General features: G+C 36.0%; 1 protein-coding gene across 1 annotated transcript in view; it reads right to left on the minus strand.

Annotated features, from left to right (window-relative positions):
* Positions 1 to 307: 307 nt before the first annotated feature.
* Positions 308 to 17057, minus strand: part of MARCHF11 (membrane associated ring-CH-type finger 11) — a 33936-nt gene continuing 17186 nt past the window's right edge. Inside the window, exons 3-4 of the mRNA XM_063420037.1 lie at positions 7689 to 7881; positions 308 to 633 (exon numbers count right to left, since the gene is read on the minus strand). Coding sequence (XP_063276107.1) covers positions 311 to 633; positions 7689 to 7881 — 516 coding nt within the window. The 3' untranslated portion in view covers positions 308 to 310. The remainder of the gene's footprint in view (positions 634 to 7688; positions 7882 to 17057) is intronic.

Raw genomic sequence — 17057 nt, forward strand, 5'->3', positions numbered from 1 at the left:
ATATCTTTTTACTTAAAAATGAGTTTCCTCATCATTCAAAGACCTAAGAGTTAAGCTATGTTACATACACTCAGGTACAAATTGAGAAAAGATTCAATAAATCAGACTATATAAAAAGCAAGAGACTTTTTTCCCCAGAAAAATGTATTTGTGTTTTATCTGATCATATAAAAACCATTAAATTTAAAAAAAAGACGTGTATATATTTTTTCAAGTGTTAATGGTTTCACCATTCATCTTAACTACATTCTGAAGTCCTGTAACACCAGGGCACATTATCCTTATCTGCGTAGCACAGTGAGCACAATCTTTACACTGAGGTCACTCTCATCACCACTTCCCCAGAGCAGTTATCCTCTGATGAATCCTCCTGAGGTCTCATGCGGTTGAACAGCTGTAACAACACATAGCCACACTGAAATCTCGGTGAGGTTAACTGTGTTGGATGAACTAAACTTCTGTTTCTAAATGCAGTCAGTGGCAGCCACAATGTCCTCCCTGCTGAGGATTCTCCTCGATTGCTCTCTTCTATGTCCGTGGCTTTATCATAGTTTAACACATCCCAGTGTAGATTCACAGCCCTCCAGCGCTTAAACACTCGATAAACAGATGCACCTTCATGGACTATCAGTCCTGAAAGTAAGAGGGAAAAAAACACATTTATACAGAATGTCAATGGATACCATCTTGAGAGCAAATAGAGATTTAACACATTTTAATGACTCTCGCAATTTCCAGATGCAATTAAATTACTCATAACATCAATAATTCAAACAAAATGTTTGTAAGCAATTTAACTGGTTATTCACTTGTTTGGGAGGCAGGAATATGCAGAGGAAATAAAGCTGTTCTGAATGAAAGCTCAGCATGATCAATACTAGCATAATCTGAGCATGCCTAACTAAATAAATTATTCAGATTTAAGTAAACCAATGCAAAACTGGCAGATTTGGATATTGTCTGTTTATGCTAGTGCTGCCCTTGTTCATGGTAAGTTCTATTTATTTACTGAGATTTGTACTGGTTTAAGTAGACCTTTAAATAGATTAGACCTTCTGTTACGAACAGGATAGTCCTAAATTTGTTTAAGAGTGTTTTGTATAATTCAGTAGAGAAACAGACAAATTTAACTGCTTTCATATTCCCGGTTCAATTTAAGAGCACAGAATATTTATGCAACAGCTGTAAGTATAATGACTCTTCTGTCTTGCTTTCTTTAGAACAAGAAGAAATTAAATGTTATTATTAACTACAATGGGCATGGTAAGGATGTTAGACTTTCTTCTTTCTTTTCAGTATTCAATAATAGAAAAAAGTTGCAAATCATCTTTTTCTTGAGACCCAGAAATCTTTTAAAAGGTTCTTAAAGGAAAATACAGAATTTCTGGAGTCCTCAAAAGACCAATCTGCTTACAAATTTCCATGTAGCTAATATTTACGCCTATTGTATGTGTTCAAGCAACTTATTTGAAGAAATTAAGCTCCCAACTTTTTTATGTATGTATATGTTTATAGTCATACTCTTTATATGTGACTATTTCAAATATGGATCTTCTGGGGAGACACATGGGGCTTCTGCCCTCCTACTAGTTTTGTCCTCAGCCAGCCTGGTTGAGAACACTTAGACGGTTCTGAGCAACACCACCTGTTTTCTCTGGTTCCCTGCTTTGGGAAAAGAACAATCTGCCTAGCCAAAAACATTTATAAATCTTTTATCCAGTGTGTTTCTTGCCTAAAATTTTCCTATACGTGACCACATCTATAATATGATCTGTGGTGTCCTTCAGCCCAAGAGATTGTATATCAACTTTTTCTACAAAAGAAAATTGTGATTTAAGTGTCTGAGGTCCTTTAGCACAATTAACTGATACCAGAAAGGAGATGCTCACAGAAAGATGACACAAACAGAAATGGTGGTAAAAATATTTACATGAACAGCAAACCTCACATTCAAGTGCAATGATTTGCAGATAACAACCCCTACTCTAACACATTTTTAAAGATCATTACACTGAAAGATGGAGAAACACAAAGATTTCTTTCAAAAGGCCAGGATAGTGAATGCAGCATCTCTAGGCTTTCAAGTTGCCAAGAATTCATTGAAGCATCCAATACAACAAAAGTAGCACAAAACAAACTTAATTAAATTGTAAATATTCTAAATGTATTTTGTAACAGCAAAGCATTTTAGTGAATTTTTTCTTGATTGCAAGATTTCTATCTTTATCTTCTCAGATATAGATAAAGTAACCTTTCTTTCAAATTTAGCATAATAATAATGATTTAGTCGATACATAAATGTACCTTCGAGACTGCTTTGATTGTATAAAACAGAATAAATGTATTTGATTCCACACAGAATCTACAAACCAAATTAGCCATGGTTTTACTGCTGTGACAAAGATTCACCCTTTCATGTTCTTTTGGATTTCCTGTAAAGCTGATTAAGGAGATGAAAATAAACTTCCTCAACCTGCTCCTGGAACACAGCATTATTTGGTCCAACTTCTCTCAAGTCTGTGATGAAGCAAAGTTAAAAGAACCTATTTACTCCAAAGTAAAGATACATGTCTGCGCTCCACTAGAACCTGAACAACATATTTCAGAACAGAGAAGGAAGTATTTGAGAAAGGATCATTGAGGTACATGAAGTACATTTAAACAGTCAAAATATCTTTCTAAAATTATGACAGAAAATGTTGTAGGATGATTTCTATCAGGGAGCTCTCTTTTACTGTCTTGGGGCTTTCAGGATTTATTGGAATTATGTTTTTAAACACTGGCAAGGATGAGAGGTTTTCTTTATGGTGGAAACTGTCAGGCTCATATACTTTAAAAGAGCTACAAAACAAAGAATCAAATATTGCAAGCCTTGGCATAAAGTTGTCAGATTTGGCAGTGCTGAAGGAGAAAAGGAGCACTTTCATAATTCCTCTCATAAAAAGTTTTAGCTCCCTTCTTGATAGAGCTATAGATTGAAAAATACCTATGTAGAAGAGGCAAAAGAACTGGAGGGGTGGGGGGTGGGGAAGTTCTTGGCACAACAGTTCCAAGACCACAGACAAGAGGAACTCCAGGTAAGTTTTAACTGCTAGAGATTTTCCAGGCCCAGAGGCATTCCGATGCTCAAAATACAAGCAGTTAGTCTCTGAAGTGGAGCTGTAAGAAAATGACAAATAGTTGCCTTTTTCTTAAGGGTTCCACAGCAATGAATGTAGCTATGAGAGAGAAAACAAGAACAAACCCCTGAAGAACATGGATTTGTTCCAAACACCATGATTTCACCTGCATAGAGGACACAGCTGAACACTTGAAGGGGAAAAATATTTCTTTGATTTAGATGATCCCAAGAAGTATTACAGTTCACTACTGTTAGCTGTTCAGGTGTTCTGTCCAACTAATATTTACAAGGAACAGAGTTTTTGAATGATGGACCAATCTAAATGTTGTATGGTCCTAAGAAGACTCTACCTTTAGGTTTTATCTCTAAGATGGAGGAATTGCAGTGGGATCCAGCCAATAGGATTATGAAGAATCTTAATTTTATTTTCTTTTCTTATCTTTTTGCCAAGTACTATTCTATTCTTTCACTGTATTCAAATGTTTTCTTACCCTGACTCACAAAATACTTGAAATTCTTTAATACTGAATGTCTTTACAAGCAATCAACTTGTCTTATATCATTCATATCTCGTGGCATTAAGTTACAACTTTATCTTATTTATCACACTAATCTGATATACAATAATTTAGGAATGGTCCTCACAGAAACATCACAACATTTTATCCTGGGATAAAAGATCATTTTTAGAAACAGACTTTACGTCTGGACAAAATGTCATGTCTTAAAACTATTCTAGGGCCCACAGATACAAAAAAAACCCTAAAAAGATATTAAAAAGCCATCAGTTGCTCACAGCATTAAAGTGAAACATGTCCATGCTGAAAATAGTAATATAATTCTTTATATACTATTTAGAATTAGATCTAGTGTGGGAGAAAAAAAGGCTTTCTGAGTAAAGACATATGAGGTGCAGCTAGATGTGTTCATTGTAACTTCAGCCTCTTTCTTTTTACAACCAAGGAGTTACAGGAATGTTGCAAGGCATCAAAAGTTCCTTAGCAGGGAAGAACGAGGCTTTCAGAGGGAAATTCACACCTCACACTGGCTCCCATCTCTTACTCCCTCGCTGCAGTACTATTGGCACCAGTCATGTATCTAGTGCAATATAACAATTGCTTTTCACTGCTGGAAAAGTAGCAGCACTGTTGTTCTGGGATTGCAAGTCAGCTGTTATTATTTGTGAGAGGTTTTTTTCATGTTAGAACCATTTATGACCAGTAATTACAACTCTTTTCCAGTGAAAAATATATAAAATTCTGTGACTTTTCTGTTATGCAAATTAATTGCTTAGAAAGTAGAATGGCAAAGGCTTGATATACTGTCCTTCAGTGAGTAGATAAGGGATTTATATTATTCATTCCTTTCATGAACTCGCTCCCTTTGGTAATCCCTGTGTTGATGGTCTGATCCTAGCACTGTCACTGGAATAGCTCTGAGTTTCACAGGCTGTAGTTCTGTGTGATCAGGGTGTTCACAGTTTGCTTTAGAAAACTTCTACCAATGGCAGATTTCAAAGAGAACAGCTTTACGCTCAGCTTGGATGCAAAAAAGTACAAGGTAATGACTTGTACGGTTAAAACCAACACTGATAAGTAAAAAGGATCCTATTAGTCAGGAAGAACTATGGGAAAATTAAAAAAACTAATGGGAAAAGACTAGAAGAAAGAGAACAGTGGATACCAATAAAACATGTACACTAACATGAACAGAACATATTATTCTGGTGAACTATAATATTTGGGATTTTTGCTTTTGTTGAAGAGTAAAAACAAAGAAGTAAAATACAAGTTAGGTATAATTTACTTAACAAGAACGTGACTGGTGTGCTATGTATGATACGTAAGTCAATCACTGAGTAAACTAATTGTTATCTGCACATTTTCAAAGATGTCATAAAAATATATCAGTACCTTTAGGTAAACTGCTTTTAAAAATTACAGCAAAACATTTCAAAAAGTGCTTCACACTATTTGTGTGAGGATATCTGCACTTCAGAAATGACCAAAAGTATTTGTATTGTTTCTGCAAAGGTGTAGGGAGGCATAATTGAAGGCAGGTGGAATAAACCTTGGTCATACCACCAGCATCTCAAGCATTATCTTGAAATATGTGGTGCACAGGAACACCTGTATGTCTGCATACATTTTTCATTGAAGTAAAGAGAGATTACAGTGGGAGTATTCGCTCATTGTAAGTCCTATTGAAAACTAAGAGAATGCCACAGATGACTAAACTCAAATGAAAGGAGAGAATATCCTAAGTGACAGCTGTAGCTGGTTGTAAGCATTACAAGCTTTATGATACAAGAGATTATACATAATAATGGTAAAATAGTAAATTAATGCCTTAGGAAGTCCTCAGCATAATGGAAAGTGTTTGGGGGTTTTAAAATAATTTATAAGTAATAATTACATATATCTATGAGAGAAATTTGTTTGAAAATTTTAAATTAAAATTATCAATCTAAACCCCCTTACTTTATCATGAAAGAAAAAGATGAAATTGAATAAAGTTGAGTATATTAATGAATACTGTTAAGAGTTACAAGAAGTCCTGATCTTACAAGCTAACAGAATGCAAATTACTTGAAATTATATGCAGAATAAGTGGGTCTGAATGAATATGGATTACCAAAATTTCTCAATTACCAAACCTCCTTTATACAGCTTTCTGAATTTCCAGATACAGTCTAGTAAACTCCTAAGTCGTATCTGCAGTGAATTTTGTAACTACAAAAAGGTGTCCAAATATTTTTAGTCCCTTTTCCATTTAAATTTTCATATATTATTTATGATAGTTCTATAAAATATGTATTTATTAAATGACAGGCAAGTCAGTTTATCCATGTGTTTACATTGCTCCTGCAGGGTGTAGTTGACCCAGATGCTCCATGCGAGGTTTGTTCAGCAGCTTCCACTTCAGTGGTGGCTTGAGCCCAGCTGGCTTGAAAGGCAGCAGAGGAACTGCATGTACCAATCTATGGACGTCACCTTCCAAATATTTACTTCTATGGATAAATACAGTAGTATTTCTGATCACCCACAGATGTTCTTGGCTGATTTTGAGTTTAATCAGTTTAGGTGTTTTAACAATAAAGGAAATGGGAAAAACGAAAATAATTTGAAGTAACTGGTAATTTGGTTATAATGGTAGCTGATGCATACGAAAGTATTTTTTTAACTGGGGAAAAACGCCCCCAAAAAACATATAAATGAAATCCTTGGAATGCCCAAAGCACATTTTACCTTCCTTTAGTGTATTTTTAACAAAAGCAAAGCCCTCTATATTGAGTGTTTAGCTGGAAGAGGCAGCATTTAGAAATCAGCATCTAAGAGGACATGTAGCTGAGTCCTTTTATAATTTAAAAGATGAGCACTTGTCCAAAGTATGAGATTTGCTCACTTTTCTGCCTGAGATTTGGGTTAACAGAAGAAAGCCTGTGTCACAAAATATTTCAGAGCAGGCTTCTCTAGCAAAAATTACAAAATGAAAAGAACTGCTGATGTAGCTGAAATATAAATACTTTTACAGTAATGGGATGGTTTCAATAAAAAGTGATGTGGCTTTACAGTTGAAGCAAAATCCTTGATATTAGGAATCGTTCTGTTTCTTTGTTCCTTGCAAAGCAGAATTCAGCAATGTCCTAATTCCCATATAAAAGATTCAGATAACATTTATCTCTCAGAAATGTCAATGCAAATATCAGATGGTGTTTGACTTCTGTATTTTCTTGCAATTAAAATTCTGTGAATGTGGTTTAATTTAAATCACTACTACTAATTATGTAAATTTATTATCTAAATTATATAATTATGTAATATTTAATGTAAATTTTCTTTCCAAATAATCATAAATATTCTAACAATCAAATCAGGTTGTTTTACCAAATACTAAAGAGATTTCTATTTAAATATTCCTGAGTTCAGTGTATTTTCAGAAATTTCAAAAGTGGTCAGTACAGTGTTGCAATAAAATGTATTTTCTTTTACAAGATTTCAGCTAAATGACTTAGGACTTTTTAACAGTAAAGGAAGTTACTATAATTAGCACTGTGTGAGTGTTCCATAATTGTTTATGATATGCAAAGAACTCATGCTTGCCTTCTCTCTTCTCCATTTCTAGCACAGTGACCTAAATAAATCTATGCAACCTAATTTTGGGTGTGCAGTTTGATGATATCTTCAAAGGCTTCTTCTGTGTTTCATGATGGTACAACCTAAACACAATCTAGTGTAATTTTACTAATTCTTTTAGTAATGTCTTTCATATTTTCATCTGTTTAACTCCCTGAACTTTGCTAATTGTTTCATCAAGAAATTTAAACTGATCCTGTTCTCACCACTAAGATTTTGGGAATAGACTGATGAATCTGAGAGTGAAGCTTCTTTGATTCTTTTCTCTCTGCAGTATTTGCAACACTGTAAAAAGCAGCACTTGCCAAATATATCAGCTGAGAATGAATCTGCAAAGAACTGGAGTGATCAATTAGAGTGACCAATTAGAAAAATAGAAATAGTCACAGTCTTAAACCACAGTCTGTGCTGTTTAAAGATTTTGAGCTTACCTATGCATACTAGATCCATAAAACCATACATTCCATAGCAGATTTGAAAAAGGATGTCCTTTCTTTGCCATACTGCATAAGGGCTGAAGGCTGACCATAGAAGCCAAGTCACACTTGCTACTAAGAACAGAGATCCTAGGATTACAGCAACCATCTGCACTTTCTCAACCAGTGTTATAGTAATGCTTTGCCACTAAAAGAGAAACAAAGTTGTATAAGATAAAAATGTTATTGTCCATGGTTGCACATTCAACTCCGTCTTTTTTCCTGAAATCAGAAATTATTTTAATATTTACACATATCTTCATAGGTATTTATTAATATCCTTGATACTGACATTCTATATATCTTTTTTCCTATTTCACTTTTAAAGTGAAGCGAATAGTTGCTTCCCCGTATCCTCCAGTGTCACTATCAATACGATCTAGCTGTGAACTTACGAATAGTTAATTGTTTTACTTCTGTTTTGAACATGTAGGCAAAAAAATTTAAGTCTTAGGAATGCAATTCAGTCTTCCATCTTTTAAGGGCAATGAACAGAATAGAAAAGGAAGAAGACTTTTTAAAATATGTGTTATGTTAGTGTGACAGGTTTCCTTTCCATCCCTCCCTCCTGAAGTGTGAAGCCATTTTCCACTTTCAGGCTTCTCATCAAAGAAGTTCCAGACATACCAAGGGAATTGTCTTTCTCTGCATAAACCAGTGTTAACAGCACAAAAAGACTCCTGCAATCTAGTGTGGAAGCAACATGAAAACTCAGGAGGAGCCCTGAATATAGACAGCACAAACATTTCCTTTCAGTGCACCCCACTTATGTCCATCTTTCCAGGGAAGGCTGTACCTTCCATATGTGAAGTGACTCTGGATTATGGTGTGACAAGATTTAAATATAAGAGAGTGTGTGTACTGACTTCTGTCAAGATAAGAGAAATACAATTCTGTTACAAGAGTCACAAAAACAAAACACAGCATAATGAACTAATTTTTCTAGATTACTTTTAACATATATGGCTTTTCTTGGACAAAATTATCTAAATTACTTTGGCAGATTCCCCACTCCAGCCCCATCACTTCTTCCATGGCTGGTGTAAAGACTTTGTAGACAGCCATCTTTCCTGCTCCTAATTTTGGATGTACCTGCCTCCTTCTACAGTTGCAATAAGGAACAAGTGGAGAAAGCTATTGCAATAAAGGTTTTCTTCCCTGTTTTCCCATGTGGCAATAATTTTTTTTTTTCCTATTACTTTACTAAAGCCTTATTTTTTCTACAGCCATTGGGTACCCAGTACCATATAATCATAGGATAAAATAATAATTCAGTTTGCAAGGGGCTGTGGGAGCCCTCTAGTTCAACTTCCTGCTCAAAACATGATCAGGGATGAGTTCAGACCAGGTTGCTCAGGGGTTTATTCTGTAACACCTTGTAAACTTCCAAGTATGGAGACTGTTCAGCTTATCTGTCCAACTTGCTCCATTTTTTTGACTGTACTCAGATTAAAAAAAGTTTTTCTTCAAAAACATTTTTCTTGTATTCATTCTGATCCTCTTTTGTCCCACTTACACTCTTCCTCCCATCAAGTACCACCCACCGTGAAGAGCTTGGGTGAGCAATGGGTCCTCTGTCCCTTTCTTCTCTTTCAGCTTTTCCCATTAACTTTTCTACTGTAGCCTAATATGCACAATTGGTGCTTCATTCCTTCTCTTCTTGCAACCTTCTGAATATAACAGTTCAAAAAGATAGATGTATAATAATTTGTAAATTGTCTATCTTGAAATACTATCCTTTTATAATGAACTGATTAAAAGCATACTAGCTTTTTTATGAAACTTGAGGGTTTGGAATGGGGCTATTCATACTAAATACTACCTTTTTAGGTAAAGCAACAATGGATACTCATTTCCTTTGTTATGTTTTTTATAAAGGTCAAAGAAGGTCATTAACAAGTGATGCATGACAGAATGGTGTGACCGACTCAGTTTACAGGATTGGAAGTTCAGGACTGAAATTCATTCAACACTCTTTAGATTCCATAGGGTAATGTTAAACACAATTATTTTTCATTTCTCAGCTAAAGCTGCATAGTGTCGCTTGGCAGAAAACTGTCAAAAATGCTGTTGGTTATGTATGTCTATCTTCTTTCTTTATCAGTTTGAGACAGACTTGTATTAAATTTCTTGGAATGACTGAAATCAAAGTCCATTTACATGAAATAAAGATTTAACTGTCACAAAATATTACACTGTCAAATTCACAGAAGAAGTTCACAATAAATTGGAAAGACTTATATATATGAAATTAACAGCAGATCTGTCACAGTGCAATTTCAGCAATGCAGAAATTCCTAAACTCACTTCCATTTATTTTGATTTTCTCTTCTTTTTTTTTTCTTTTTTTAACTTAGATTGCTCATAGTTAGTCTGCAAAGAGAGTAATGAACAAAAGGAAAAGCAATCCAAACATTTGGGATAAATAATGTAGCATACAGTCTAGATACAAAGCTTATCCCCTATTCTGGTGTTGCCTGAAAGCCAGTGTCTCTTCCTCAGTGTCAACCAGTCCTACCACACATTTCATGAGGGATTTTTGTTGGGTTTCCCCAATTCTTTATTTCTAGAAAAACTTGACCTTGAAAAGTTCTAAGAAACATAGATATGATCCTCAACTCTTCCTAGCCTCTTCTAAAGAATATATTCTTGTTATTCTGTTCTTCTCCTGATCTGTCAAGAATGCAAGTAATTGACTCTCTTAAGGGCAATAAAGCCAAGTAATTCCAAAACATATTAGCACACTATCAAATTACAATTACTGAGAAAAAGCACAAGCATTCCAGAGGTTGTTGTTCCTAACTCTTCTGCCTTTAAAAATCAAAGAACAGTTCGGAAAAAAAAAACCAACAAACCAACAAACCAAAACCCCCATCAAAATAATAAAAGATCAAAACCTCCAAATCAGGGTTGAATATTTTCTTCTGTTACACAACTCCTTTAACCTCTGTGGTATTCACTGTCTCTGTTCTATGAAAGAAATTTTAGTCCTCCACCTTCTTCAGTATGAAGGTCAGCAATAATCAAGAAATTGAAAAATTTTAGGAAATTCTCCTCTCTACCACTGTAATCTGTAAATTAAGCTAATAGATGATATTCCACAGTAGATGGGCGAAGAAGGACTGGGTGTGTAAGACAGAAGACATTTTAGTGGCCCAGAAAATTTATGTGAAACCACTAACATGCCTCCATGTGGTCAGCAGTCTGCCATAGGAATCCAGCACCCAGGAGTGATAGGATGAGGTGGATTGGTGTTCAGCTCTAACCTGTGATGAGCTTGGGGACCTCATCTTTTATGTTGGTTCTTATTGCTAATGGCAGTGTAATAAATACTGTATATTAATTCATGTTTTTGGTATATGTAGAATGTAAATATGTTTTGTGAAATAAAATACAAGCAGGTTGGGCACGAAACCAACTAATTTCAGTACAGGCAACACCCAGGAGCTGCTATTCCAGGAAGGACAATGCCTTGCCAGGAATTGGGAGCCCGCTATTGACACCAAAATAAAAGGCTAATCAAGATCGAAATCAGTCCTCCAGGGGCAGCAGAACTGTGAAATGCCCAGCCATCATGGAAGATACCATCAGGAGAACGCCTCTCATTCAGAACACCGCCTTCTATTCATACACCGGAGGAACGAACTTCGCACTCATCTTTGCATGGGGAAACCCCACTCAGCAGACCGGACGCAGAAATGAGTATGAAGAAAACATCCCAAAGACAAAGAACTGTGGGGAAATCCTCTGCCGCCAGCCAAATAAACTGTATAAAACAGGGACCCCAAAGGGAGCCAGTTCGTGAATGAGGGGTTATGGTGCGATAGAGGCCGTAGCTGAGGCTCACCCAGTGTCGATCCCGGGCATCGGCACTGTGCTTCCGATTGTTGGTTTGCCCAAAATTTTGTCTTGTAATTCTCTAATTAATAAAATTCTATTTTATTAATTGGAATCGGATTGGCATTTATAACAGCAGGAAGAATGTGGATGTTCCTGATGGTTAACTAATCCCAACTAAAATTTCCTCCTCTTTTCCCCTCTCCAGTAAGTTTTGTTTTATAACTGTCTGAGATTGCCTCTTGGGAAATGTCTTGATTTTGTTTCCCATAAATTTGACTGAGTGTGGGTACAAACTATAAAAAAGTGAGCAGATGTTACTGAGACAGGTATAGTTTTCACATGAGGAAGGTGGTATTCTGTAGTTACCATGTTATTCACATATGGATAGGCTTGGAATGTTCAGTCCTCTCTTAAACATGGCCAGCATTAGCCATTAGATAAGGAGATGAGCTGCACAGGACTGAATTGTTTGGTTGCTTTGTATTTCATAACAAAGCTTGTGAAGAGGAACTGGAGTTGTGGTCACACCATTTGCTTGTGCCTGAAGTCTCACTCACAGCATGGCTAACACATGTGAGAATACAACTGAAAGAAACCCAGGAAAAGAAAGCTCTTTCTAAGAGTAAAATTCTTTTTATAGCATCAAAAGTCTGTTCAACTTTCTTTGATTTCTCACAGTCATTTTCCTTTTTGTATGCACTGTTATGTTATAATCACTTCACCATTTAATGTCAAATTAATGACTTACAAGGTCACAAAAATAATATAGTAAAAATAATTCAGCCATAGTTAATGTTGAGAAATTGCATTCAGAATGTAACAGATTATTTAGCACTGTAAATATTTATTAAATTATTTAGTAATTATTTAGCACTGTAAATTGAATGATCACATTATTAGTGTGTCATGATTTAAATCCATTATTTCCACTAGTGTTTTTCTCATTTTCTTCATTTAACTTGCCTCAAGAATTTTGAGAATTTTTTCACTTTGCCTCAAAAAATTGCTCAGGATTGTAAATAATAGTATGATTTTTTAATTTTTTTTGCCATTTAATAGTTTTTGCTATTTGCTGACTATACATTCCACAATCAGTAACAGTTATTTTAGCTAAGTATTTTGCCAAGTTAGAAAAGACCTAGACAGGATTTTAGTGTCAGCTTCTGTAAAGTACATGACCCTAAAAGATAAATATTATGAGAAAGATTGTAATTTTTGCTCAATAACTAGAAATAGAAAGAAAATGTGAAATATTTTGTATCTAGATAACTACAACAATACTGTAGGTTTCAGATATAATAATTTTTTATAATCTCATTTAAATTTCTATGAAATAAAATCTCATTTCATGTTCCTTCCCACCATATCTGTAGTGTTATGATGTACCATGACATCTCAGTTGCCCATTAAAAAAGGCATTTTATTTTAATTTACAATGATGGCAAAAACTTCCTTTGAAAATGGTGTTTTAAACAAAATATAAGTAATGCTGCTGATTTTAACGTAATACTCTCTGCCCTTGAAAACTTTCTAGACTTTTACTTCTACTGACACTTCATTATGTTTGGTTCTTTAAAACTTTTATTTACCACTGGTCTTCCCCTGATAAATCATTTGGGAGTATAGTACATTAATGGTACTCCAGAGTTCAAATTCTGACCCCAGAAACATTGCTCCTCTTTTCTTCTAAGGTTTCTGTCAAGCAAAAATACAAATATAAGGAAATAATTCCTCATTTCTGAGGTTAAGACTTTCAGAAGTTGAAGGAAACATATTGCTTTAATGGACTAATTGTTAAAGAATAAAGTTAATGCAGTTATGTGCCTGTCCTTACTAACATAAAGATGGATAAAATATTCAGAGGTCTGTCATCTTTGAGATAAATCAATATTAACTTGGCTTCGTTTTAATAATGCCTTGTAAAAGCCCATTGATTATTGTATAATACATGACAGAAAAGTGATCTAAAAAGTATTGAGACTGTGCTTGTACTTAGAATACTTTGCATTAAAAACATTTGCAAAGAAACTATAGGTTTTCCTACATCTCAATAAAGAACATATAAAATTTCCTTATGGTTACCCAAATGTGTATCGGCTTCAGCTGTACCAATTCAAAATCCACTAAAATTCCTTAAGCCAAAGAGCTGTTACTGGGTTATCCCACTCTGTTCTCTCAGAAGCACAGTTTATTATGGGCACTGCTGACGGAAACCTCTCAATCCCTTCACTCATTCTGAAATTAATATTTTACGTAATAATAACAATAATGCCTGGCTGTGACTTATTGTAACATAACGTGATCCACCTGAAGACACACCAAATATACAACATCAAAAACCTTTTGTTAGATTGCTCTAATTGTTAGAACCAACTCTCACAAGAAAAAGTTCTTTCCTACTGTCATTTATTATCTATTACAGGATTTGTAATCTGCATACATATGAATAAAATTCATAGAGAAGCAAAAGAACACATGATTTAAGTCCAACAAATCATTTTTGGAATGGTTGTTCCTTACTTTATCTTGTTGGTAGTCTCTGTGATTAGATAGTTAGGATTTCTAAAATGTTTTGCAGTAAGCACACACTGACTACATGATTCAGTATACAAAGACAACTGACTTCCTAACCAGGCTGGACAAAAAATACGTAGTTTTGAGTACACACACACAAACATTAGAAATGTCTTTTTTAGCTATTGGCTTCTATTTTAATGACTTTTCTTAAAAGAATCAATGTCACAAAAAATGCAGCACACCATTAAATGGCAGCCTATTTTGATACATTATTAACACACAGAGTGCCTGTAGTCATGATGCCCATTATTTTTTCATCTGGCAGAGAGCTCATCAATACAGATAGTTTGGGCTGCACATAATTTTTCTGTCAGCTTGGAAGGCTGCACCAGTATTTTACTTGGGACATTCTGAAAACATAACGTTTACTGTGCAGATCCTGTCCATCTGTGCACCACTCAAGCAATTTAGTTGACAGTTCCTGGAAGTGTTGACTTACTGCATGTACACAACTAGCTGAACATCTACACCTAGAATGGGTGTATCTTGAATTTCTGGCTGTCCAGAAGCCTGGACATCCTAGTCAACATACAAAACCTTCACATTCTATTACATTCATCTTTCAAAATCTTACTACTTGCTAAGCAGAACAGTTCAACCTTTTATCTTATGATTTTTAAAATCATGTTAGAATCGGGATCTTAGACCACAAGCAGAGCTGTGATATCAACTGCATTAGTCTTACATTATTCTTTCTCTGAGAAATTATCAATGTCTATTTTTTGTTGATGGCCAAAAAATGAAAGGAATTAAGCAAGACTGTGTGACCATCTGAGGCAGCTGCCCAGGCAGAGCTCCAGTGGGAATACACTGACACCCTGGTGCCAGGCTGCAGAGTGTGCCCTGCTCTTGCACCAGTAGAGGCCAGAGGCAGAGAGTGTTGCTTTGGGAGCTGTGTCTGGGCATGGAAGCTTCTCTGCTTGCCGATAGAGTTGTACGAGAAGGCAAGCAGGTTGAGGAATATCAGAGTAAAGAAAAAGTTCAACTGCCTTCCCTGGGACAGGCCCACAAGGGCAGACAGAATGCATGATATGGAGGATTCCCCATCTTCTGTCCAACAGAATGCAGTGACCTAAATGACAGGGGACAATGGTGACAAGTTCCTGCTGACTGCAGCAGGCAAATCTCTGCAACTCGCTCCCTGCAGAATTTTGGGGTTTTTAATCATGGGTCAATTTACATGGCGTTGAGCCTGTTGGTGACAGACAAGGTGCATCTGTTGCAAAGAGGAAAAGGATCTTTGCACAGGAGTTTTCTGGGCTCATTGAAAGAGCCTTAAAGTAAACTTGAAGGGAAAATGGATAAAGCCATGCTCACTAGAGATCAGCCTGGGGGTAGCACGCCAGTGTTGGAGGGGCAGAGTGCTATGAAGGTCCTTTGGTCTGCCATCTCAGTAGAGGCAGAAATGAAGATCTATGTGTCAGCAACAGCAGAAGTTATTGACACATTAGAAAGCACAGAAACACCTGAGAATGGTCATGTAGGAATTAGGGCTTCTCCCTCAAAAGGTGGTGGGATCAATAGCCCCAGTGAAGTGCATCCACACCAGTGCATGCGGCACGGGCAACAAACAGGAGGAGCTGGAAGCCATTGGGCAGCAGGAAAACTGTGGTATCATGGAGGCATGGTAGGATGATTTGCACAACTGGGGTGCTGCAATGGATGGCTGTAAACCCTTCAGAAGGGTTAGGCAAGAAAGGAGAGTTAACAAGTAGCCCTGAACATTAGGAGTGTTATGATTGCCCAGAGCCTAATGATGGTACCGATAGAGTTGAGTGTTTATGCGTAAAGATTCAGGGGGAAGGGTGACAAGGCAGACATCCTGGTGGGAGTTTGTTACAGGCCATCTAAGGAGGATGAAGATACAGGTGAAGTATTCTGTAGGAAGCTGGGAGAAGTCGCATGCTTGCTAGACCTTGTTCTCATGGAGATCTTCAACAAACAAGAACAGATATCTGCTGATATACAACACAGCAAAGAAGAAACACTCTAGGAAGGTTCCTGGAGGAAATGAGAAACATGTACAGTTAAGTAAATTATTCTTAAGTTGACTTTTAACTCCTGTGAGACTCAAACTAACTAAGTTTAGCTTAGTGGCTTAGCTCATCTGTATTTTGCACATTCGATGGAAGTGTATATTTGGTGAAAACGAAATTACCTTTCTATGTGAATTAATAGTATTCCTACTGTTCAATTTCTGTTGCAGCTGTATTGGAAATACTGAATTTCATTGCAAACTACAGTACTTCTGATAGCATTATCTGAAAATTAAATGTTAATGACTGGAGGAAATTAAAGCCTGCCATGGTTGTCGCAGTCTCTGCAACCTAATGATGATCTTCAAAATTAAGATGAAAGCTTAGCTCAAACATAAGCTGTCCTGTTACAGTCAGGTCCACATTCCTAGAAATAAACTGAGACAAAAAACATTCACTGTAATTGCACTGAGGAAGTAAACCTCAGCAAGATCATAAATGAGTGGTATGAAGGAGGTATTAACAATTTTCATGCCATGTAGTCACTTAGGAGAGTTAAGCACCTTTTGCCTGTACAGTTCTGTATTTGGCTTTTTGAACACGAATAGACAGTACCACAAAGGATTCTGGACTTGCTTTTCCCTGTTTTCCTGGGAAAAGAACTGTCTGTAAATTCTAGCTAAAACTGTTGACAACTTTTAAATTAAAAAAAAAAAAAAGCTGAGCATGAGGCTAAGATTGTGCAGTTCATGCTGATATTGATGCACTCACCAAATGTATGTAAAAAATTGCTCAGCATGGAGGTCCAGAGCAAGTGTCTTCCACAAAAATACCCTGGACACTAGTCACTATACGGAGAGATCATCTGTTCTTGATAATTTCTGAGGATGCCTTCTTGTCTATCATGTTGAAAGTATTGAAGTATTAATTA

The sequence above is a fragment of the Prinia subflava genome, chromosome 1 (assembly GCF_021018805.1).
Source record: "Prinia subflava isolate CZ2003 ecotype Zambia chromosome 1, Cam_Psub_1.2, whole genome shotgun sequence".
Taxonomy (NCBI): Eukaryota; Metazoa; Chordata; class Aves; order Passeriformes; family Cisticolidae; genus Prinia; species Prinia subflava.